Source organism: Camelus bactrianus, chromosome 27 (assembly GCF_048773025.1).
Source record: "Camelus bactrianus isolate YW-2024 breed Bactrian camel chromosome 27, ASM4877302v1, whole genome shotgun sequence".
Taxonomy (NCBI): Eukaryota; Metazoa; Chordata; class Mammalia; order Artiodactyla; family Camelidae; genus Camelus; species Camelus bactrianus.
In genome coordinates this window covers 14,222,483-14,247,208 of record NC_133565.1, presented here as the reverse complement: position 1 = coordinate 14,247,208, position 24,726 = coordinate 14,222,483, and the positions used below count along the sequence as shown (strand labels likewise).

The window sequence follows — 24,726 nt, the reverse complement described above, 5'->3', positions numbered from 1 at the left end:
CCTGAAAAGGTGTTCAACTTCATTAATCATTAGGAAATGCAAATCAAAACCACAATAAGATACCACCTCACACCCATTAGTATGGCTATTGTAATAATTTAAAAAAAAACAGAAGATAGCAAGTATTGGCAAGGATATGGAGAAATTGGAGCCCTTGTGCACTGGTGGCGGGAATGTAAAATGGTGTGGCCACCATAAAGAACAATATGGTAGTTCCTCAAAAAACTAAAAACAGTTATTACCATTTGATCCAGCAACTCCACTTTTGGGTACGTACCCAAAAGAACTGAAAGCAAAATCTTGAAGACATATAGCCAAGAGGTGGAAACAAACAACCCAAGTTTCCATTGACAGATGAATGGATAAGCAAAATGAGGTTCCATCGGTACAAGGGAATATGACTCCACCTTAAAAAAAAAAGACAATTCTGACCCAGGCTACAACATAGATGAACCGTGAAGATATTAAGCTAAGTGAAATAAGCCAGTCACCAAAGAACGAATACTATATGATTCCACTTATATGCAGGACCTAGAGTAGTCAAACCCTCAGAAACAAGAAGTAGAATGGTGGGTGCCAAGAACTGGGGGACCAGGAGAATGGAGAATTCACGTGTAACAGGGACAGAGTTTCAGTTTTGCAATATGAAAAATGTCCTGGAGGTAGAAGATGGTAGTGACGGTTGGACAATAATGTGAATGTATTCAATGCCACTCAACTGTATACTTAAAGACAGTTAAACGGAAATTTTTATGCTCTGTATATTTTATTACAGTCTTTAAAATTTTTTAAGTTGATAAAATTCAGTATTATCAAATATGCAGTCAATGTTCAAATTTTTAAAAAATGAATGGTTCCTATGACCATTAGTGGCTCCATGGTCAAATTTCAGAGTCCCTCATCTAGAATGGGTCATGCGGGTCTATAGGACATGATGACCCAGGCAAGGCAGAGCCCTTAAGAGAAGCCCATTTTCACTGGGAGGCCTGGTCCATCCTGAGCTAGGAACTGCCAGGGTCTCCCTTGATGGAATTAATTTGCAAACGAATACGTGAATAAAGCCAAAAAAGCTATGTGATAATTACCCAGCATAAATGAGCTCTTCCACCATCTTAGATAAAAGCACCTGCTTCTAGGAGACACTCTATTTAGGGAGAGCAAGTACCTGCTCCCCCACCCAATGCCACGTCTCTGAAGAACAGACCTCCTCCTGGGTCCCCCTACCTCCACCTGTCCTGTGAAAGCAGCTCCACCACCCATTCATTCAACCCCCCTGTCCTCCAACCCAAAGCTCGGAGTTCACTCAAACTGGCTTCTGGTTGCAGTAAAGCAAAACACGAGGTCTTGTCCACTCGCTGGGCATTGCCACCACTGGGTGTGAGTCCAGCTCTGCGCAGACCACGGAGGGACAGTGGCATTTCGTCCTGAAGCCTAGATCTTGAGCCCAGAGTCTCCTGCCCTTGGGAGGAGCTCCCTCAACTGCACAAGACCAGTTTCTTGACATCCCACAGCCCCCAACCCGGCACCTGCAGAACTGACTCGAATAACAGGGACACCCCGAAACAGAAGTCAACTTACACTTAACAATCTTTTAAAAAACAAAAGGCATCAAAGGAAAGTTCTGGAAATTTAATAGTGAGTCCATAAGACTTACTGCCCAAACTCAAGCTCTCATTATATATATATTTCAAATAAATTCTTCTGGGAAAAAAAAGTATATTAATTAAAGCTTTAAAAATATGAAAGCAAATTTTGAAATTTGCACCTCTTGGGGAGTGAAGGAAATGTTAGCTATCTTGATTGTGGTGGTGGTTTCACTGGTGTATATACATCTACCAAAATTCATCAAATTATACATCTGAAATACGTATAGTTTACTGTACAGGAATCATACCACAATAAAGGTGTTAAAAATATGAAAGCAGTTCATTCTCATTTGTCCATAGAATTAGCCAAATAGAAGTTCCTTTATGTGCATCTAATTCTCACATCTTCTGTATCTAGACATGTGGGATTTTTTTGAAAGGCAGCTTTTCCAAAGTGTTCATTAGAAAACCCACTAATGTGGCTAGAATTACAAGAAAATATAGTATGCTTAAGTCCATTGGTCTCATTAGCATGTATTTCTTCTCCAAGACTTTGTCAAACCTTCAAATAATTATTTTCAAAAGATTTACTTACAGCTAATTGCCCATTGTGCCAAGGCCCTGGGGGCTAACAGAGATGTGTGCCCTTGTGAAATGCACTCAGGTCCACTGTTCCTCCCCACAGGGAAGCCCTCAACCATTGGCTGCGGCTCTCTGCACTGGCCAGCGACCCCACATCCTTGCTGATGCCCTGCCAACCTGAAGAAACCGTCTGGTCGGGAAGCGGTCACAGGGACATCCCTCCCTCTATGAGCAGATTTAGTGCAGGTAGGCTAAGGACCCAGCCTCCTCTGGTTGGGCTGGAGTGTCTTCTGGAAGCCCTATTTGCCAATCAACCTTCAACAAGATGTTCTTGGCATTTCCTGATGCATCTGATGGGTGAAGGTGAGTGACCAAAATGTCCACACACCAGGAGAGGGTATAGCTCAGTGGCAGAGCGCATGCTTAGCATGCAGGAGGTCCTGACTTCAGTCCCCAGTACCTCTGTTAAATAAATAAGTAAATAAATAAACATAATAACCTCCTCCCAAAACAAAATCAAAACAAAAAATAAATAAAACAAAATATTTAAATAAAAACAAAAAACAAAAAAACAACAAAAAAGTCCACGCATAATGGAGCGGATGGAGAACTGAGCATTCATTCTGATCTGTGGGCGACACCAGCACACCCTTTGCACTCTGGGCTCCTCCATCTCATTCTCTGAGGACAGCCAGGATCCTACCTGCTCTTGGGGCCACTTTGGCCTCTCCTCCGGAGTCCTGGTCTTGGTCTTGAAGCTTCTCTGGGGGTCTCCAGAGTGCTTGGCCTCAGGAGGGAGGTTCAGACACTTGGGTCTTCCCTCGTGTCTGCTGGGGCCGCAGCTGGCCTCGCCGGGCGGGCCGGCCTCCGCGGAGTCCCCCGGCCCTGGCTCGGGCCCCCGGGCAGGCGCGTGCTCGGGGCTGGCCTCGCCGGCGCTGGCGATGCTGGTCATACTCAAGCTCATCTTGATCTCGGCCACGATCTGGTCGATGTCCTCCTCCTGGTCCTCCAGGTCCCCATCCCCCCGCCTCGGGCGATAGGGGGAGGCGCCGCCCGCGTTCCCGTTGGCCTCCGTGGGGTAGTAGTCCGGGTAGCCCTCTTCGCTGGCACAGTAGTGGACGCCCTCTTCCTGGTCCTGGGCCTCCAGGACGGAGGACTCGTCCTCCGGGATGGGGAGGCGGCCGTCCCGGTAGTCCGGGCTGCCGTGCGGGTGCGGGCCTGCCGAGTCCGTCCACTCCTCCACCGCCTCCTGGCACTCGTCCGTCTCCAGGTGGCGCGCGCCGTGGGCCAGGTAGCCCTCGCCGTTGCAGTCCATGCCCTCCAGGTAGCTGTCGTCCTCGGGGCAGTAGCGGATGTAGTAGGTGATGCCCTCCTCCTCCTCGGGGAGGCCCTCGTCATAATCCTCCTCCTCGGAGGTGTTGTTCACGTAGTCGGAGCTTGAGTCCCCGTCGGGGCTGTGGTCGTGGCCGCCCGGCTCGGCGGGCGCGGGGCTCTCGGGCCGCAGGGCAGGCGGCTCCAGGCCCGGGGACGCATACTCCTCCAGGGGCAGCTCGGTGTCCTCGCTCTCGGGCTCCTGGCCGTGCGGGCCACGCCCCGGCCTCGCCCTGTGGTCCAGCATGCTGCTCGCCGTGCTCTGACGCGTCCGGTTGGCCATGGCAGGCGCTCACGCGGCCATCGTCACCAGGAGGCAGCCACTGCGGGGAGGGAGGAGGAGAGAATAGAGTCAGAACCCCCTCGAGCACAGCCATCCCCGAGAATCACGCCGGGGAGCGGCCCCGCTGCTGCGTTTCACCCCAGAGCGATGCTGACGCACACCTGTGCCAATGTTGTCACATCCGCCCCCGATGACGTCACACCCGCCCCCTCCAGCGGACTCACGCTCAGGACCAACGCACACCCCGGCCACAGAGATGGGAGGACACGCAGGGCTGGAGGAAAAGGAGGATAATGGCTTCTTCCCCCCAACTCACTGCTCACTCATGACTTCTTAAAAATGCCCACTGAGTTGGTAGCCCAGGTGTCCAAGACCATTGGTCAGGTTATTTGCTCTCAAAAAGAAAAAGCAGCAGCTTTCATTCCAAAGACACGATGAAGCCAATGATAAGGTGTCCTACACCTTCCGAGTCTAAATCTACTACTCCTCGAAGCCTATCTCAAGTGCTCCTCCCAGGTGAGCTTGTCCCCCGCCCCTCTCCCGGATGCTGCTGGGCCACAGAACAGTGCAAAGGACTCAGCTGCTGCTTACAGGAGGCGGGTCAGTGTACCATGGGGCACTGCACAGATCCCACGGGCTCAGACCCACATCCCTACTGCCCAGGACGCTGTTTTATCCCACAAAACATGTAGAGTCAGTCATCAGGTGATTTTCAGCAGGCACGTGACATAGGATTTCTCTTTCAGCCCCTTCAGGAGACCCTGTGGGACAGAAGTCTGGAGGGAGGCCAGTGGAAATACTGTTCTGGTCCTCTGGAGAAAGGGCGGGGCTCATGCATGAATGGTCTAGTCTCGGTAGCATCGCTGGATGCTGGAAGATTCCCAGTGCCTCCTCAGAGTGGCCCACCCACTAGGAAGACGTCCCACACCAGGAACACTATCCCTGAGATGGGCCCTGCGGGGTCTGATCGTCCACTCAAATCACCCCAGTCCCAAACTCTGAAACTGACAGGACCATTCCAGAGATCTGTTCCCAGGCAGAGAGCGAGGTGTTCAGTGGTCTCTACAATACAGGGGACCAGAGGATGCATCAACAGCAGTGAGCATCATCTTAAAACAAATTTCCCACATTCACAGAAGAGACCCAACCCCAAGGGACACACTACCTGCTGTAGGAATGACAGGAGGGTGTTGGCAACCACATTCTTTTGGACACGCTCTCCATGGAAAGCAGTCCTCACAATGGTCCCAGCAGCGTATATTGAATGCAATGGCTAATGGGTGTCCAGATTCTTTTGCCTTGGAAGACAAGATGGCAAGGGGCCAATGGGGCCAGTGGTGAGCACGGAGAAATAAACCTGTTTTCTAATGTGCAGTGCTACACCAGGTAAAGCCAGTGAATGAGACACTGTAAATTTAGATACTGTACCTATTAAATTATCATTTGTTTTGATCTCTTTCTATATCACTTGTGCCAGTGGAGGTTTACACCATCTCTCTGTATGCGTTCACTAGTGCCTGTTTGAAAGCCTGTCCCACGTGAGATGCTGGTCCACGTCCACGGTCACCTGCACTGTGTGTGGTATCACTGTCAGTGGTATCACCATCTTCTACAATCTTTTTGGGGACGTGAGCACATACGCCCAATTCCTGGGGAAGTGACACCACCTCTGTGGCATCTCTGTGTCTCCCCAAGGCCAGACACCAGGTCGTGCACCCTGCAGGTATTCACATCCTTGTCAAAGAACAAACCAAGGTACACAGTACCTCTTACCATCTAACTTCAAATTCTGTATCAGTTGGGGGATAAAGTCTATATTACACAGAGACATGTGCACGCCCACACCTATATACAACACCGTATAAGCCAATATAGGACTTAAGGACTAAAGTATATAGAAACGGTAGCACAGAGAAGACCTCGATCCTATAAATAAGTTCCCCAAGTAACCTGTCATTTAAGGCTGTCCCAGCCAAAGTCTCAGTGGAATTATTGGGGAAACTTTCTTGCAATAATTCCGATGTTCATTTAGAAGAAATAATTTGGGAAAAATAGTTGGGAAAGAGCTAAAATATAAAAATACAGGAGAACCTCTCTTATTAAGCATTTAAATATACTCTAAAGTCACAGTAATCAAAGTGGTGTGGTAGTGTTGCTAGCCAGATAGAAATGACACAGACTAGAAAGTCCAGAAACAGACCTATGCTTATGAAAGAATTGAGTCTAGGGTGACCAGCTGTCCTGGTTTGCGGGAACTGAACACTACTTCCTGGGATACACAATTTTCAGTGCTGAAACCAGGATGGTTAGCCATCTAAGGCATGGGGAAAAGAATATTCTATTCTGTGAGGGGTACTGGGATACTTGGGTGAACTGGTGGTTCTCAGAATCTGCTGCACGTTGGAATCACCTGGGTAATTTTTACAAGTGTGTACATCTGATACCCCAAGTTCACTGGTATAAGCTGTGACCCAGCATCAAGGGTTTTAATGTGCAGCCAAGTTTGAAAACCACTGCGGTGACCATTTGGGAGAAAACTAAGCTGCACCCTACTTTACATGTATATGCTTTTCAGGCAGGCTAAATCTTCAAATGTAGAGAATAAAGGGTTCGACCTTCTACACTGTTGGTGGGAATGTAGTTTGGTGCAGCCATTATGGAAAACAGTATGGAGATTCCTTAAAAAAAACTAAAAATAGACTTACCATATGATCCAGCAATCCCACTCCTGGGCATATATTCAGAGAAAACTCTAATTTGAAAAGATACATGTACCCCAATGTTCATAGCAGCACTATTTACAATAACCAAGACATGGAAGCAACCTAAATGTCCATTGACAGAGGACTTGATAAAGAAGATGTGGTGTATATAAATTAAAAAATATATATATACATAAATATAAATATACACAATGACATACTACTCAACCATAAAAAAGAATAAAATAATGCCATCTGCAGCAACATGGATGGACTTAGAGATGGTCATACTAAGTGAAGTAAGCCAGACAGAGAAAGAAAGATGCCATGTGATGTCACTTTTATGTGGAATTAAAAAAAAGACACAAATGAACTTATCTGCAAAACAGAAACAGACTCACAGACATAGAAAACAAACTTATGGTTACCAAGAGGGAAAGAGGGTGGGAAGGGATGAATTGAGAGTTCGAGATTTGCAGATACTAACTACTATATAGAAAACAGATAAATAACAAGTTTATACTGTGTAGCACAGGGAACTATATTCAATACCTTGTAGTAACCTATAATGAAAAAGAATATGAAAAGGAATATATGTATGTACATGTATGACTGAAACATGATGCTGTACACCAGAAATTGATACAACATTGTAAACTGACTATACTTCAATTAAAAAAAAAACAAACAAAGAAACAAAGATGGTGGCCAGATTTGCCTGCTTCAAGGGGAGGTGTTTGGTCCCTCTAATGGGAAATTTGCAGTCCTTGGAGCTGGGGAAAGGGTGCAGCTCCCAGGCCCCGCGATGTCAAGGAAGACACTTATTTCCTGTGGCTCTAGGTGGCAGGCACATCTTCCCGTGAAGCAAGCAGATCTGGCCGAGGACAGCCCATCTCGGTCCACACTTAAAAAATAGAAGCTCCTTCTTCCTTTCATCTCAAAAGGAAATCCAGGTGGTTAACCCACTGGTGCCAGCTCACTGCAAAGTCATCTCCCACTCCACTTTCTCCTGCCCAGCAATGAGAAACTTACACATACAACTTGGGTCTTTTCACTCAAGAAATCTCTTGATGCCACAGTGGGTTTCTTCATAGCTATAGACATCTCATAGTCAGTTTATTCTGAGATCTATTATTTTTTGTGGCCATGGTGAGTGGATTTTTCTCTCCTGTCATGCCTACCTGGCTACTGTTGGTATGTAGAAAAAAAAAATCTATAACTGATCTTGTAAAAGTCCATTTTGAAATTCTAACAGTTTTAGTTGATAATTTTATTCTCTTTTACAGCATTTTGTCACCTTGTCTGGCTGCACTGCTCTGCCACAGTTAGATGACAGTGGTGCTGCTGACAGGCATCCCTGACTTACTCACAGATGTAATGAAAATACCTTTACTCCCCTGGCTTTCTAATTAAACTATAGTTGATTTACAATGTTATGTTAATTTCTGGTGTACAGCATAGTGATTCAGTTATACATATACATATATTGTTTTTCATTATAGGTTATTATAAGATATTGAATATAGTTCCCTGTGCTATTCAGTAGGACCTTGTTTATCTGTTTTATACGTAGAAGTTTGTACCTGCTAATCTCAAACTCCTAAATTATCCCCTAAATGAGGGATGTTGTCTGCAGGGCTGGACGTTTAAGAGAAGAGTGACCTACCTGTTTCCCCTTTGGTAACTATAGATTTGTTTTCTATGTATGTGAGTCTCCTTCTGTTTTATAAATAAGTTCATTTTGTATCATTTTCTTAGATTCCACATATAAGTGATATCATATGATATTTGTCTTTCTCTGACTTACTTAGTATGATAATCTCTAGGTCCACCCATGTTGCTGCAAATGACATTATTTCATTCCATATTATGGCTGAGAAATATTCCATTGTATACAGACATCATATCTTCTTTATCCATTCTGTTGATGGACATTTAGGTTGTTTTCACGTCTCGGCTATTGTCAATAGTGCTGCTATGAACATTGGGGTGAATGTGTCTCCCTGAACTGGAGTTTCGTTCGGATATATGTCCAGGAAGGGGATTGTTGGATCATATGATAAGTCTATTTTTAGTTTTTTGGGGAATCTCTATTTTGTTTTCCATAATGGCTGCACCAAATTATATTCCCACCAGCAGTGTAGGAAGGTTCCCTTTTCTCCACACCCTCTCCAGCAAAATGCCTTGACTTTTTACCAGGGTTGTTCCAGGGTGAGACAGGTGTGGCCTTCGCCTTGGGCACAAAATTTAACATGGTGCCGAAGAAAAATTCAGGAATCAAAATAGATAAGATTTTAATGCAACACTTAAAAAATCAAAATGAATGCAAAAAAAATCCACGATGAACAAAATATCAAAAATTTAAATAAAGACAGGATGAGTATTGCTGAGTTTTTCTTTTGCCTCAGGCTCCAGTGGGGCTTGGCTGGACCATGTGATGATCTTGGTTCTTAAAAGTTTTCACCGTTAAATACAATGGTGGTGTTGGCTTCTCCAGAGTTTGACAGCACAGACCTTATGATTCAATTCTCTCTCCTGTGGATGCAAATGGAAGGACTCACAGCGGCCAGCCAGGAAGGCAGCTTCATCTTTGAAGGCTCTGCAGAATTACAGTGCACCTACTGGGGTGCTTTTGGTGTAAGAGAAAGAGCCTGCTATTAAAGACAAAGACAGAAGGTCCCTGTTTAAATTCAGACCTCACTTACTGCCAGGCCTTGGGTGAAATGTTTAATGGTTGGATGGCCTTCCCCTCCTGAGAAACTGGAAAGGAGGGACCTTGTCTGCAGGGCTGGACGTGGGTTTAACAGAACAGTGACATATACTGGCCTCAATGCCATGAACCATTTTTTTCCCTTCTATATAAGGGAGTTAAGGAAGATTTTAAATGAAATTTGAAGGGAGAGAAGACAGTAGAAACTCTCTGTTAAGTATTATTTGAATGGCTACATCGTATTTCCTGGCCCAGAGACATTATCGAACTATTCCCCTACTGAACACACCAATGTGCCTTAGTTCTGTATAGTAAACAATGTCTTGATGTTTCTGTAAGGATATATGTTAGGCCCTTTTCCCCTCCATCCAGGGCTTTTTACTCTCACCCTTTAAAAAATGTTTTTCTTTTTCAATCTGAGGTCCAGATCTTCAGAAAATGCCTAGGAGGAGTGCGGCTAAGAGAGGGTTAACCATCCCTCCAGTGGTTGCCGGCAGGCTCCCCACGCTCTAAGCAAACATACTGAGGTCCCCTGCTTGTGATGAATCATATCAAAGATAAATCCGTCACATGAGACCACCTTGAAAGCAATTCAAATGTTCAGGAGAGGAATGACCTGCTACGAGTCCAAGGAAATGAGGCCCTGTGTTCAAACTCAATTAATTCTAGAACAGTCCACGAATCAATAAAAATGCAACCCCTGCCTCGGTGCTCACGCGGTTCCTCCTGAAACATCCTAATGAGATGCAGAAAATAAAGACTCATTGTCCATGATAAAGAGCTCCCCTGTCCTTATTCAAAGCCACATTTTTCTTCTACACGCAGAAATGGCATTCTCCAGCTCTTAGAAGAGCTGGTAAGATAGCAGACCGAGATGAAACATGGTGATCCAGGGGCCAGGATGCAGGCTGGGTGGAAATGCTATGACACAAGTGAGACAGGGACTCAGCCAAATGGTTGCGGCCCCCAATCTGGTCTCACATGTTGTCAAGATAATATTCTTTTCTTCCTTACCAATAGAACGGTTGCTCTGACTGATTAAATGGTCCTGGAGGACACCTGAAGAGTCAGCCCAAGTGCTGCAGACAAAAGTCATTGAGTCAGTCTCCTGCTACAAGATCACAGACCACCATGAGCTCTGAAATGGATTAATCTTCAAAATTATATGTGAATGAATGAATACACCCTCAGAAAACCAGGCTGACATCCAACACCGACCCACAAGACCCTACAGGCTAGTTTACAGAAAAATGGGTTTCTTTTTGAAAAACGGCAGTAAAAAAGGCAAAAATGTTGAGCACACACCAAACCTCCAGGAGTAAGATCTTTGCTAAGCCAATGTTAGCACATCCAAGGGACAATTATGCAGCGATTAAAAAATTTACAAAGAGTTTATCGCATAAAATGCGCTGTTGTAATTTGTTCACAACCAAATAAGCACAGAATAAACTGTGGAGAAATACATTAAAATACCAACAAAGGGTGGCCTTTGAGTGATGGGACAATGTTATTCACTCTTCTTCTTTCTTCATTTCTGAGTGTGGTGTTTCTGTAGACGAGTAACATATAAAAAGCCAAGTCCCGCAGAGTGTAAGCCCTCACCAGCCACACCTGTCCACTGGCATTTCTTCAGAGGGAGGATGGAGGTCTCAGCGTCCTTTGAAAGAGTTCAAGTGCATGGGCGGGGGTTGATTTGCTCCATCTGGACTTCCCACGTGCCAGGATATCTTCCCCACCGCATCTTACTCTCAGAATGAGCGAAATGGAATGATCAGTCCCTTGCATCCAATTCTTAACTGCTGTCAGTCCTCTACCAATAGCAAGTCTCCAAGAGCTGGTACCTTCAATATCCCGCAATGAAATCTCCACCGGCGCCAGTGTTAATGCCGTAATGGACAGCAATACGGCGCCCAGTGAATTCTGGGAAGGTGGATATTCTCTGTTCTCATTAGTTACTCCTGACACTAAGAAGTTAATTCTCTCCCACAAGAACTGCTGCAAATAGTGGCGGTTACCAAAGCCAGCCCCCGTTCCTACTCATCTTTAGGAAGAGTTGGTTTTATGTATTTCTTTGCAATCTATATGCCTTCTATTTCTTCTTCATTTTTTTTACCTTTCATTTTTAAGGTTTTTTTTTTTTTGCTTGTTTCTACTTTTTACTTATTTACTTATTTATTGGGGGGTGGGTAATTAGGCATTTGTTTATTTGTTAATGGAAGTACCGGGGATTAAACCCAGGACCTCATGCATGCTAGGCATGTGCTCTATCAGGGAGCTATACCCTTCTCCCTGCACCCATGCCTTCTATTTCCTTTCTTTGCCTTAGCACGCTGGCTAGGATGTCCTGTATGGTGTTGAACAGGAGTGATGACATCCGCAAGACTTCTTCCTGGTTCCTCTGGTTGTCAAGTTGGGGGCTCTCTAGAGTTTCCACCTACTTGGTTTCATAGTTTTGTGCAGCCAGGGCCCCTACTGGGAAGGAAGCAACAAGAGAAAGAAAAAGAGAGGGGAAAAAAAAGAAATTTCCCCACTGTCTTTGTATAATGCCTCATCCTTCTATCCAGAGAGTTGGATTTTCTCTAGGATTTTAGCTGCTTGCACCCCTGCTGTTGCTCCGGGTCCAGCCTTGGGGCATGGCTAGCAGAGAAGGAGACAAAAATAAAACAAACTGTTGGTGGGAGGGTATAGCTCAGTGGTAGAGCGCGTGCTTAGCATGCACCAGGTCCTGGGTTCAACTTCCAGTACCTCCATAAAAATAAATAAATGATGGAAATGTTAGCTATCTTGACTGTGGTAGTGGTTTCATAGGTGTGTACATCTATCAAAATTCATCACATTGTACATTTGAAATATGTGTAGTTTACTGTACCGGAACCATACCACAATAAAGGTGTTTTTTTAAAAAACCTAATTACCTCCTCTCCCAAACCCCAAATAAAACAAAGGAGTGATTCATCCCACACTCCTCAGCACACAGGGCCCCTTTTCCTGGTCCTTCAGCTGTGGAAAGGTATACAAAGTCAATACCTACTTATTTTTATTTCGTTCAATTCATCAAACACATACAATGGCCAGTGGGTGACTGGCTGCTCTCATCAGCGCCCTCAGCAGCAGGAGAACTGTCCTAGACCCTCAGTGCATGTCACAATCAACCTGGGGAGCTCTGAGAAATGATCATTCCTGGACCGCGTCCCAGTCCCATGAGGTCAGAACTTCTTTCTGCGGCCCCAACATTAGCATGCTAAACTCTCTTGGTGATTCTGATCTACAGCCCAGGCTGGGAACCACTGAATTGGATAAAATGAAAAGAAGGTCTCTGGCCCTTCAAGGAACATCGTATAATCTCTCAGTCTCCAGATAGAAAGTTCTGGGCCAGCTGAGTAAGGAATGAGGGCTTCGTGCTGCAGAAGGGCTGGCCACGCAGCCTCTCCCCCACTGCCCACCCCACTGGCATCTAAGGTCTTTGGTGCATACAGTGGATGCCACCTCCTCTAGTAACTCATAGAACCTCGAGGGCCCTCCTAACCCTGGCTTTGGGCCCAGGAGAGCAATGCCACCCCACAGCACAGGCCATGACACACACACAAGTGGCCCTCCCTTCCTGCTACACCAGGATGCCCAGCTGAAATAAGGTGATATGTTCAAAGGACACTTTTAAGGCAGAGGTATCTCCTGGCTCCACCACCTCCCTCGATCAGTAATAGTATGATCATCTCCGGGATGCTTGAGGAAATGGACACACAGAGGAAAGGGGTCAAGAAGGAAGGATGCACATGTCCTCGACGGCTGCCCATCCAGACGGGGCTCGACCTCCCTTCCCCACACTTAACGCATCACTTCAGCGCTGTCTCGGGGCCCTCATCAGAGGACTGGGATGCTAGCCTGTCAAACTGTCAACATACAGCTTTGCTGATTTGGTTCAGCACTGGGTAAACAGGGTGTGAAACCAATACACGTCAGGGAAAGACGTAAAGTCATTTCCAAAGCTAAGCCTCTGAGGATGAACTGTGGTTCAGAGTCCCATACCTTGGTGCCCCTCCACAGCCAGGGTCCTATTCATTCTCAAGAATCCCTCTCAGGCTTAGGCCACTTCGGGCCAGAAAAGGGAGTTTCCCAGGAGTGCTCGGGAGGGAAAGGCCTGGGGGACCAGCTTTCTGGGAAGCCAAAGTTCGCAGCACCGAAACAGAGAGGGGGGTCTTAGAATTCAGAAAGCGGTGGGGCAGAGGTGGTTGTCAAAGCCCATGGCCAGCCATCACAGCGCCAGCAGCCCCGGCCAGAGGGCTGAGGCCCAGTGGCTCGCCCTGAGGTGGCAGCTGGAGGGTGGACCCCACCCAGGATGTAGGAGGCAGGGTCCACGGGGAAGAGGCCCCTCTAACAAGGACAGCCCAGGGTCCCACTCACTCTGGCACTGATTCCTCCCCAGTCCCAGCAGGAAATAATCAGGCTGAAGAGCTGCCTCTCCCTGCTTGCCTCGTGTGACACAGGGACACTTCTAGATCCTCCTCTTCTGTGAGGTCCCCTCCCTCACCCGTCCCAACAAGCCCCCCGGGAGGCACCGACCCGGGTGATGGCCAACCAGTGCTCTCACACCATCATCCATTCATGCCGTCCTCCCGGATGTCCTCCTGCAACATTCTGCAGAGGGGGCTGCACACCCACCGGACCGCAAGCCGATGGTGGTAGGGGGTGATCTCAGGCTGAGGTGGCCTCCGTGCCTAGCAGAGGGGCTCAGCTGTGGCCACTGGTCGAGCCTAAAGGAAACTCAAACGCTGAAACGAAACTCCTGAGATGGCGAAACACGGAAGGGTACTCTGTCACTCGTCAAATGATTCTCTTCTGCATAAAAGATCTCCCACAGGATGGCTTTAAATAGCCAGCTTCTCCTGGCTTATTTAAAAGGATTTAGCTCTATTTACATGTGACTTTCTTACAAAAGTTTCCTCTCTGGGAAGCAGGGAGCTCTGGGGTATTCGTTGGGGGGTGGGTTGCAAAAGAGAAGATGTGAAAGTCACCTCCTCTGGAGAGCACACGGGGTCTCTGCGCCCCCAAACTCCCCCCACACAGGTTCCCTTGCCCAGATTGGGGAGGTTCCTCATCCTTTGCTGGGGGAGAGCCGGCTCCCCCTGCCGACACCCAAGTTTTGGGGGTCTGCTGACCAGCAGCTCACTGGGTTTTTCCAGAGCTGCACCCACCACCCCCAGGCAGGATTATGTCATCCCAGCTCCCGGCTGACGCTGACACTGTCTGCGCCACAAGACACAACCTCCCTGCAGGAGCCTTGGGCTGCCCCCATCTCCTAAGTAACATCTTCTTCCCCTAGAAAAGTCTGGCGAGGGAGACACCACGGGGACTTACACATTAGGGCCCTGCCTGTGACTCTTCAAGACAGACATGAAACAAGACACCCAGGCTGTCTGCCGACAGTTGTGAGGAGGCGGGAAAGCAGAAATGTGCAGTAGTCAGGTGATGGAGATGTCGGAGGGCGGGGCTCCCCCATCCAGAGTGAGTGAGGGATGAGGAGTGGGGCAGCCTCTGGCAATGACCTGGGGCACTTCTCCAGCCCCCCTGGGCCCCTGGCCTGCCCCAGAAGGTGCAGCCAGGGCCAGTGTTCCAGGCGGTTTGGGATGGGTGCCGTCACCAGCAGCCTCTGGGCCTCAGCTTCCAACTGGGGACAAAGACCCCAGAGCTGCTCTGGGTTGAGGGGTTGCTCTAGGGCCCTGCTCAGTGCCCCTAGTCCCAAGTCCATCTTCAGTCCCAAGGCCCTGACTCTTTTGTCCCCTCCACCACCTCCAGCCAGCCTTGCATCCGACAGCTCCTTCCCCCAGTGGCCTTCTCACTCTAGGGGGTGAAGGTCACCAGAGGGCTTGTTACAACTCAGAACGCTGTGTCTCGCCCTCAGAGCTTCTGATTCAGCATCTGACTTTCTAACAGGTGCCCAGGTGAGGCCGATGCTGCTAGTCTGGGACCAAACATGGACCAAATGTGGACCACCGCATTGGATGGGATGCCAGGCCACCTGCCTTCCCTCCAGTGGCTGTATCTCTGGAATCAATAATAAAACATCTTCAGAGGAGTGAGGTTGAGAAGAAAGAAGGGAAGAAGGAGGTATTTTTACCAAGCCACTTGGCTGTATTTGCAGAACTTTAAGAGCACCAACTAATAAACTATTAGAACTAAGAAGAAAGTTTATCAAGATACTACAGGTACATTCGACATATAAAAATCAATGGCTTTCAAAAAAGAATGAAATATTGCCATTTGCAGCAACATGGATGGACCTAGAGACGATCATACCAAGTGAAGTAAGTCAGACAGAGAGAGACAAATATCATATAATATCACTTACCTGTGGAATCTAAAAAACAATACAAATGAATCTGTATACAAAACAGAGACAAACTCACAGACATAGAAAACAAACTTACAGTTACCAAAGGGGAAAGGGAGGCAGGAGGGACACATCAGGAGTTTGAGATTGACAGATACAAACTACTATACAGATAAGGACATACTGTACAGCACAAGGAACTATATTTAATATCTTGTAATGACCTATAATGAAAAATAACCTGAAAAAAATATATATATACAGAACAGAATCACTTTGCTGTACATATGAAATTAATACAATATTATACCTCAACTACACTTCAATTAAAAAGAAAATCAATGGCTTTCCCAAACATCAGTGATAACCACTTAGAAATTGTAATAGCGAAAAAGATCTCATACACAACAGCAACAAAACTATAAAGAATCTAGGAAAAGAAGATAAAAATGTACAAAACTTTAATGCAAAAATACACTATATTCCTGGATGGAAACAAATAATGTTCTAAAGATTTTAATTTGGTCCAACATCAATTAAAAACACTAATGCAATTCCAACAGAACCTCCGATAAGAATAATAAAATTCAATCAGATATTCCTCCAGATATATGCCCAGGAGTGGGATTGCTGGATCATATGGTAAGTCTATCTTTAGTTTTTTAAAGGAATCTCCATACTGTTCTCCGTAGTGGCTGCACCAATTTACATTCCCAACCACAGTGTAGGAGGGTTCCCTTTTCTCCACACCCTCTCCAGAATTTATCATTTGCGGACTTGTTAATGGCGGCCATTCTGAATGGTGTGAGGTGTTACCTCATTGCAGTTTTGATTTGCATTTCTCTGATAATCAGCATTATTTAGCATGTTTTCATGTGCCTACTGGCTGTCTCTATGCCTTTACTGGAGAAAGGTTTGTTTAGGTGTTCTGTCCATTTTTTGATTGTGTTTTTTTGTTGTTGTTGTTATTGAGTTTTATGAGCTGTTTGTATATCCTGGAAATTAAGCCCTTATCAGTCACATCATGTGCAAATATTTTGTCCCATTCCTCATCCCAGCATTTATAGCAGCATTATCTACAATAGCCAAGTCATGGAAGTAACCTAAATGTCCAGATGACTGGATAAAGAAGTTGTGATATACACACACACACACACACACACACACACACACACACACAGAGGAATACTACTCAGCCATAAAAAAGAATAAAATAATGCCATTTGCAGCAACATGGATGGACCTGGAGATCGTCAGACTAAGTGAAGTAAGCCAGACAGAGAAAGAAAAATACCATATGACGTCACTTACAGGTGGATGTGGAATCCAAAAAAAAAAAAAAAGGATACAAATGAACTTATTTATAAAACAGAGACAGACTCACAGACATAGAAAACAAACTGATAGTTATCAGGGGGAAAAGGGTTTGGGAAGGGATAAGTTGGGAATTTGAGATTTGTAGGTACTAACTACTATATACAAAACAGATCAACAACAAGTTTATACATACAGCACAGCGAGCTATATTCAATACCTTGCAATAGCCTATAATGAAAAACAATATGAAAAGAATACATATATATATATATGTATATTATATATATGCTGTACACCAGAAACTAACACAACATTGTAAATCAACTATATCTCAATAAAAAAGATAAGAGAATAATAAAATTCAGATGGCAGAGGAACAACTGTAGAAAAAGAATGATGGATATAAAAATAAACTATAGAAACACACACATGGACCAACAGGATAGAAGAGAGTCCAGAACAGTCCAACAGCTAGGATAACTTAGTGCACAGTAAAGGTCATATTTCAAATCGGTGGGGGGAGAATGGGCTATAATCACTGCAACCCATTTAAGAATGAGTGATATCCCTTCCTCACACCATTCACAAAAGTCAATTCCAGGATAAAAGAGACAACTCCAGGGGCTCCTGGGGGGGCTCAGTGGTAGAGCACATACTTAGCATGCCCAAGGTCCTGGGTTCAATCCCCAGTACCTCCATTAATAATAATAATAATTACTATTACTTTATATTATAAATTATATTATTATTTTATATTATAAATAATAATAATTATTATTATTAAAATAATAAGAGATGTCTCAAACATTAGATACTGAGTGTAGGGAAGGCCTTCTTAAATAAGGCATAAAAAGGAAAAGGTGAATATATTTCCTATATAAAAATGTTAAATCTGTATAAAAAAAAAACCTAGAAAAATGAAGACAGAAAACAGACTGGAAGAAAATAGCTGACATATAGGAAACAAAGGATTAGTATTCAGGATGTATCAAAACTTACGCAAACACCAAACTCCTCCTCCACATCAGTAAAAAAAAAAAAAGACAAATAACCCAATGGGAAAGAGTGAGGAAAAATCACAAAGGGGAGTTGACCCAGGAGAAAATACAAATGCCAATCAACAACAGCAAAGACTCTTGACCTCTGGAATCATCAGGGAAGTGACAAAATGAAACTGCATCCTCCTCCCGTCACATCAACTGATTGCACTATAGGGAGAGAACCACTCAGCAGTCACTTTGGAAGGGAACCCAACAGTCTCTACGTACACTGCAAAATGCAGGTGGTGCCCAGCCACCCCACTTCAGAAAGACACGAACCCTTGAGCATCACTGTTTGTAACAGCAAACATCAGAAAACCAGTGACACGTTCACTGTGGGAGCGTGTTCATTCAACCGTATCAAGTACACGCAAGTCTGGGCAGCAGTTAAAACAAGTGAGTGTGATCCCTGGGGCAGTCCTATTCGTAGAGTCATGGAAGTTCTCCAGAATATCGTGCAGTGAAAAGCTCAAGTAGGGAACAGACTCTGAGATACCTTCTACTTGTGTGAAAACAGCACAGCCACATGCTTGTACAAAGACATATCTGCTTCTGTGAGTGTGCAGTAGCGGGGCTGGAGGGAGACACTCCGAACCCCCACGAGTGGTTCTCTCTGGGAAGGAAGAGGCTTCTAGCTGCTGGTCAGCGAGGGGCACTCGGCTTTGCCTGTCATCGCTGAATCTTCTGTGAGATTACACCTGTATCACACAGCCCTGCAGATGTTTTACAAAGAAAATGCAAATCATTGCTGCCCAGCAATATTGGTTTTTTTTTTTTTTTCCAGGAGGCAGGAGGTAATTAGGTTTATTTATTTATTTATTTTAAATGGAGGTACTGGGGATTGAACCCAGGACCGCCTGCATGCTAAGCATGCTAAGCATGCGCTCTCCCCACTGAACTATACCCTTCCCCTCCAGCGATATCTTTGATCCTTAAAAATAAATTGTTCTGATTTTGTAAATAAGTTCATTTGTGTTTCTTTTTTAGATTCCACATGTAAGTGATATCATATGGTATTTATTTTTCTTTCTCTTTCTGGCTGACTTCACTTAGAATGTGAACAGAAATATACATATGCACATGCATGACTGAAACAAGATGCTGTACACCAGAAATAGACACGACATTGTAAACTGACTATATTTCAATTTAAAAAACTCTGAAATTAAAAAAAATTAAAAAATAAAAATAAATTGCCCTGAGCCAAAAGGGAATGGGCAGGGCACCTCTCTCCTTGGAGAGTGGCAGTCTCAGACATCGCCCCCACCCGCCGGTGAGCAGAGGGGGGAGCACAAGGCAAGTGATACCCGGGGGTCTCCCCCCAAGAGGGTAGCACCACTCTGTCCACTTTGTGGTGTGTGAGAGGCCAGCCCAGAGAGTGCCCTGGTCCGTCCCTTACCCCTTCTCTCTTCCATCTTCATGCCTTGTCCAGTCTGCAAGTTCCAGAGCAGACGGACCTCTGCTGCATGCAGGAAGGTAACACTATAAGCACTGAGTCACAAAAACACCAAATTGGCCTCCTGGGCTCCACCTCGGTAGCCCCATCCCCCAACAGGCATCACCTCTTTACTCTCGTGCTGGGCAGGAATCCCGTGATCCTATTTCCCAGTTGAAGATGAGGTTCCAAGAGGAGCTTGGCTGAGGCCAGTTAAGTGATGGCTGGTGGCCCACCTCTCCTGGGAGAAGGGCTCAGGTGGGCACTGCCTCCCTATCTGCTCAGTGTTTCCCACCATCTGTCTCTTCCTCTCCAACCGCGGCTTCTCTCTACCACTGATGGAGATGTACTGAGTTTGCTATACTGCATCCTGCAGTCCCTTGACTCTACCGTTTTCCCATCGCTGGGAGAGGGAGGGCTGGCCTCACCAGAGTCCATGGGCCAAACTACCTGGCATCTGTCAGAGCTTCCTTCCCCGGGTCAGAGGATGCTCACATCATCCCTCTAGGGTCCCACCCTCCACAATGGTCCTTAACTGCCTCCTCCCACATTTCCTGTTGCAGCTGTAATGCTGCCTCTGGCAGAAGGACTGCCCTCCCCCACATCCACAGGATGTGAGCTGATCCTTCCTGCCCAGAGGTCCCTGGAACTTAATTCACTGAACAGTCTCTATCGATATAGGCAAATCCTCCCACTCTGCCATTTGCCAACGGTGCAGAGAGATGGAGAAGCACTAGGTGGTTTCAGCGTGTGTTAATTACGCCGAGTCTCCAAAGAACCAGCATCATCACTCGTTATCCTGCTGAGCAGTGGCTGCACATTAGAACTGCTGGGGAATTAAAATCTATCTCTCCATCAATACCTCTCCATACTAATCTATCCATCCCCAGACCTCCCTCCAAGAGCTACAGATCCCACTGGCCTGAGACAAACCCCCAGGATTGGAAGTTTTTAATGCTCCCCACATGTGCCGCCACAAACAGAGATTCTAATCAACCCTCAGGAGTTCCCTTCTAAATATGAAGGAACCAGCACGGATCACAGGTTCAGGAGGAAGGCCTCCAACAGGAAGAAGAAAATCCAGGTACATGAGTGTGAGGAAACAAGAAAGTGCAGCGGACAGGAGAAATTGTCAAAAATATATAAAGTAGTAATTAACACTTTGAAACAAATCTAAGAAGATATGGTTTCCAAAAGACAAAACCAGAATGCTACCAAAAAAGAGATAATGAAAAGGGAGAAAGAGCTCTTGGAAATTAAAAGTAGAAAAAAGTGTAAAAAAGTTCAATATAAGAATTTAAAGATAAAGTCATCAAAATGTCCCAGAAAGCAGAACCAAAAGAGAAGGAGATGGAAGAAGATGAAAGAAGAGATAAGAGAGACTTAAAGGATTAAATCAAGAGGGTCAATGCCAGAATTCCAGAAAGAGAAAATAGAAGGAAATTATCAGAGGGAAAACGAAAGGAAGTTTCTTGGAACTGAACAGTGCTCTGGGTGAATCTGGTCTTGGGTTCCAATTCTCTTCCTGCACAGGTTGAGATGCACCAGCTCAGGGAGCAAGGGTATCAAATTCCAAAGGCCCACACACAGCAATGGCTGGGACTACGTGGACAAAACAAAGACCCACCTGTCTCTTCCCACCAAGCCCGGCAGCTGAGCTGCAGGGAGCACAGTACAGTCAATGCCTTCGGAAAAGCCAACCAGCTGCCCCAGGTTCCCACCAGCGCTTCCTCTTGAAACTTTGATCATCGTCACCTAGTGTTACATATACACAGCACAAGGCCACTAGCAACACACCATCTACCTTGAGCTACATGCTTGTGTTGTCATGTCAACATCACACAGGAGGTGCACAGGGCTGAGACCTTCCCTGACTCATCTAAGGGCCCACAGATGAAAAGTGTGGCCCCGGGCACTGATGTTTACTGAGCTCTTCCTCTGTCAGGAAGACTCTGTTAAGCCCAAGTGTCTCATCTATCACGGGGGCTAATACAAGCTTCCTGTGTTACTCTGATGGTCAGAGATACGTGCAAAATGTCCACCCCAGTCCTGGTAAGACAGGAAGAAAGGGGGTGGGCACAACCATTAAAAGAATGACACACACCCCCAAAAAAGTATGAATGAAACATTATGCTGTACACCAGAAATTGACACAACATTGTAAACTGACTATACTTCCATTAAAAAAAAATGACCCAGTTATTGAAGATGGGACATAAACTGGTTAGATGCAACCAGACCCAAGATGGCGGAAACTTCCAGTAGACCTTGAGCCTCACACACTCGTTGTAATACGTCAACTGCTAAGTGACACACCCACAGGCCCATGACAGTTCCCAGGCTGACCATAAAAGGCCAAAAAGTGAGCAGTGGCTCAATTCCTGGGAATCCCCACCCCTTCTCCAAAATAGTTGGAATAATCCCCCCACTCCTTAGCCCATGAAATTACCCAGTCCATAAAAACTAACAATGCCTGCACCTTGGGGCTGCTCTCCCTTCTGAGACGGACTGCATTCTATCTATGGAATATGTATCTCTCTAAATAAACTTGTTTTCACTTTACCGTGTCTCACTCTTGAATTCTTTCCTGTGAGAAGCCAAGGATCCTCGCTTGGCAGCCTGCCCCATGGATGGACTCGCTGGAGATCTGGGACATGACCATCCTCTGGTGCACCCCATTCTCCTGCAACATTGGCACAATCAATGCTTCTGGTTCTCACAATCATTCTGAGGAAGCAGGAGGGGCTGGGGGTGAAACCAAGACCCAGACTGCAAGGACTTGCCTGAGGTCACACAGCTGGCGTCCCTGCCTCCCAGCCCAGAGCTCTTTCCCCTCCCCATCTGCCCCCCCCCACAAACCTGACTTATCAGTTACTTGGATGCAAATATCACTGAGCAAGCGAATATTCACAATTGTGGGAGGACTTCAGAAATCCTATTAGCATAATACCCCACATGCCTGATGAGTCCTTTTGAAAAGCAATGTCTTCCTGGCATGATAAAAAGCTCTTCCACTGATACTGCTGTTCCTGATCTGAGTCTGAAGATACTCCCATCTGCCCCTCCCAACCCCACTGTGCATCTGCAAACCAAACTGGTGAGGGCAGATTCTGGGCACTAGACAGGAGAAGCACTACCTCCTAGCAGCTGAGGTTGTCACCCCAGGAGATCTGGGCACTTTTTGTCTTTTAAAACAGGAAAATCTCATCTACTAAAGATGCCATAAAGGACATAAGAGACCTCACACACTCATTTTATAGTAATTACCTCACTCACTGTAATTACCCTTGATGGCGTCCACCTGGGGACTAAGACAACTTGACAGCTGATTCTCTGAGGGCATGCCTCTCATCTCTCTCTAATCATGCCCGAAACAGACAACCTGGGCCAAGCAATATAGATCCCTGTTTCCCCTTAACAATAACAGTCACATAAACATCAACAAGACAGACAGTGCTGTTTCTCAGGCATGAATCCTAGAGTATCAAAAATGGCTTAGTATCATTTTAGTGCAACTTCCTTGGAAGCCAAAAGGTGGTCCATATCCAATACCTGTATCATAGACTAATTTGGGCAACAGAAAGGTGGAATCCCCTTTGGTGGGGATTTTGGAGGAAATGTAGGAAAGAAGACAGGCGACAGAGGACTGACTACAGGAAAATACCCTGGAAATGTTTGTAAAAGAAGCAACCGATGATAGGGCTATCTGCAGACTGGTGAGCTCAACACCGATTCTGGAATCAAGGTTTTGGACCAGCTCTGTTCAACAGAACCCTCTGCAGTGATGGAAGTGTTTCCTCTGTGCTGCCCGACATGGCAGACTTTGAGCCCTTGAGGTGGGCAAGTTCAGTGGAGGAGCTGGATTGTTACATTACTTGATTTTAATTAATTTAAATAGCCACATGTATGTACCATCATTAGAAAGTCCACAAATGATAAATGCTGGAGAGGATGTGGAGAAAAGGGAACCCTCCTACACTGTGGGTGGGAATGTATTTTGGTGCAGCCACTATGGAAAACAGTATGGAGAGTCCTTAGAAAACTAAAAATATACTTAACCACATGATCCAACAATCCCACTCTTGGGCATATATCCAAAGGACACTCTAATTCAGAAAGATACATGCACCTCAATGTCATAGCAGCACTATTGACAACAGCCAAGACATGGAAGCAACCTAAATGTGCATTGACAGATGACTGGATAAAGAAGTTGTGGTGTGTATATATACACACACACACACACACACACACACACATACATATATGTATACACACACACACACACACACACACACACACACACACAATGGAATACTACTCAGCCATAAAAAAGAATGAAATAATGCCATTTGCAGCAACATGGATGGACCTGGAGATTATCATACTAAGTGAAGTAAGCCAGAAAGACAAAGAAAAATACCATATGATATCACTTATATGTGGAATCTAAAAAAAAAAATGAGATGAATGAACTTATTTACAAAACAGAAACAGACTCACAGAAATAGAAAACAAACTTATGGTTACCAAAGGGGAAAGGGAGTAGGGGATGGATAAATTAGGAGTTTGAGATGAACAGATACAAACTATTATATATAAAATAGATAAACAAGGACCTACTGTACAGCACAAGGAACTATATTCAATTTCTTGTAATGGGCTGTAATGGAAAAGAAACAACTAGCAACTCTTGATCAACTTTTTAAAAATTTCTCTGGAAGCATCACAGACCCACCAAAGGAGCTAGGACTTGAGGGGAGGATATCCTGAGAAGCAAGGAAAAAAATACTGAAATCAGTTCAGCATTCTATGCTGCCTTTCTCTCCAGGGCATCTGTGCATTCAGAATGATGGGAGCCAAGGGGTTGAAAACCAAACAGCAAGTGCTAGTTACCAGGTAACAGCACTAAGCAGAACCTTTCCCCCATCTCACAAGGCTGGGGAAACTAGAAACTGTCGTTTAGAGCTCCTAAAGCAGTGAGAACTTGGGGTGCCCAATTCCCAGACAGAAGGGCAGCAGAGAGGTTAAGTCTGGTATGTGGATACATTAGAAAAGGGTGAAGGCGAAACAGTTTGAACAAGAAAATAAATAAAATAGTACTGTGTCAACCAAAGTACAAAAAATATCCCTGAGTTCATATGGATGTAAATAACAAATGAGGGAGAAGAGGCAAATGCCCCATGCAGAATTCCATATACTTTGTGTAGACACTGCCCCCTCATGGCGATGGGGCAGAACTCCCAGGTGGTCAAGGTTGATGTCAACAGTGCTAAGTCCTGCACGCTGATTTGGTTATGGGGAGAAAGGCACTTTTCCCCGTGCAATCTCCTGACCAAAAGTCCATGACCCCTGGCAAACCATGAGAAAAG

The 24,726-nt window shown here is 45.5% G+C and overlaps 1 protein-coding gene across 3 annotated transcripts in view; it reads right to left on the bottom strand.

Annotated features, from left to right (window-relative positions):
* APBA2 (amyloid beta precursor protein binding family A member 2) overlaps positions 1–24,726 on the bottom strand; it is a 176,563-nt gene that overhangs the window by 57,636 nt on the left and 94,201 nt on the right. For all 3 annotated transcript variants that reach the window (XM_074353929.1, XM_074353928.1, XM_074353930.1), the window contains one exon: positions 2,872–3,862. In XM_074353929.1, the coding sequence (XP_074210030.1) occupies positions 2,872–3,822 (951 nt within the window). In that variant the 5' untranslated portion in view covers positions 3,823–3,862. The remainder of the gene's footprint in view (positions 1–2,871; positions 3,863–24,726) is intronic.